The sequence below is a fragment of the Cariama cristata genome, unplaced genomic scaffold, assembly GCF_000690535.1.
Source record: "Cariama cristata isolate BGI_N322 unplaced genomic scaffold, ASM69053v1 scaffold20052, whole genome shotgun sequence".
In the NCBI taxonomy this organism is placed as follows: domain Eukaryota; kingdom Metazoa; phylum Chordata; class Aves; order Cariamiformes; family Cariamidae; genus Cariama; species Cariama cristata.
Window position 1 is genome coordinate 13,317 of NW_009602361.1, and position 1,008 is coordinate 14,324.

General features: G+C 58.4%; 1 protein-coding gene across 1 annotated transcript in view; it reads left to right on the forward strand.

The window, feature by feature from the left end:
• Positions 1 to 243: 243 nt before the first annotated feature.
• GDF1 (growth differentiation factor 1) overlaps positions 244 to 1,008 on the forward strand; it is a 2,185-nt gene continuing 1,420 nt past the window's right edge. The window contains 1 exon segment of the mRNA XM_009694749.1: positions 244 to 520. Coding sequence (XP_009693051.1) covers positions 244 to 520 — 277 coding nt within the window.

Genomic DNA, 1,008 nt, shown 5'->3' on the forward strand with positions numbered 1-1,008 from the left:
CAGGAGCTCGGAGCTCAGAGGAGGGCAGCCGCCCTCCTGCCACGCAGCCACAAAGGGTTAACAGGTCCCAGGGGGAGCCTGGAGGGACCGTCCACACCCTCTGCCCAATCCTGGGAATCCCTCGGTGCTAATTGAGCACTGACCAGATCAAAGGCTCCAATCAGGCAATCAACACCCCCCTGGCCCCTGTCTTCAGGTCCCCAGCCCAGGCTGCTCTTTGTCTGCAGGAGGGAGAGCGGAGCAATGTGGCTTCTCCCCAGCTTTGCAGCCAGCCTCGCCTGCGCTCTCCTCAGCGTGGTTCTGGGGATGGAGTTAAGTTTGCAGGAAAGTTTACTGTTAAAATCCTTGGGTTTGAGCGCCAAGCCCAGCCCCAAAGCCCCGATTCCTGTGCCGTCTGTGCTCTGGCGGATCTTCCAGAAGAGAAAGACGCTGCCTTCTACAAACAAAGACCCGGCGGATGCCTGCAGGGTGGAGGAATTTAATGTCCCTGGGAACATCATCCGTGTCTTCGCTGACCAAGGTACAGAAGCGCCGTGGTTTGGGTCCTGCCTTTTGGAAGCCCCTCTGATCTCTGGGCTGGGAGACTTTGCTCCGGTTCATTCCGTTTCTGTCTCTTGGGCGTAGGTAGGAGAGGCTGGGGGGAGGACGAGGCAGCGGCCAGAATCGGTCTGCAAGAGAAATCACCGCTGTGTAAACTCTGGTCCCTCTGGATGTTGTAGATAATTATTTACAGTTTAGAGATGAGTCGGTAAACAAGGCCGTGGGTGAGGGTGTGGAGTTGTGTAAGGATTTATCCGAAAGCAGCCCGGAGATGCTGGTTTGATCGTAGGGGACTGGCTTGAGCCCTCGGGCTTCCGATGGTGGAGGTGACTCCTCACCCGGGCAGTGCTCCTCGCCCGGGCAGTGGTAACGTAGTTCCTCCATCCGCTGTGGATGCAGCGAGTGAGACCAGCACCCAGCTTCGGGCAGGGACGGGATGCTCGGCCATTTGGCTGCATGTCCCCCCCC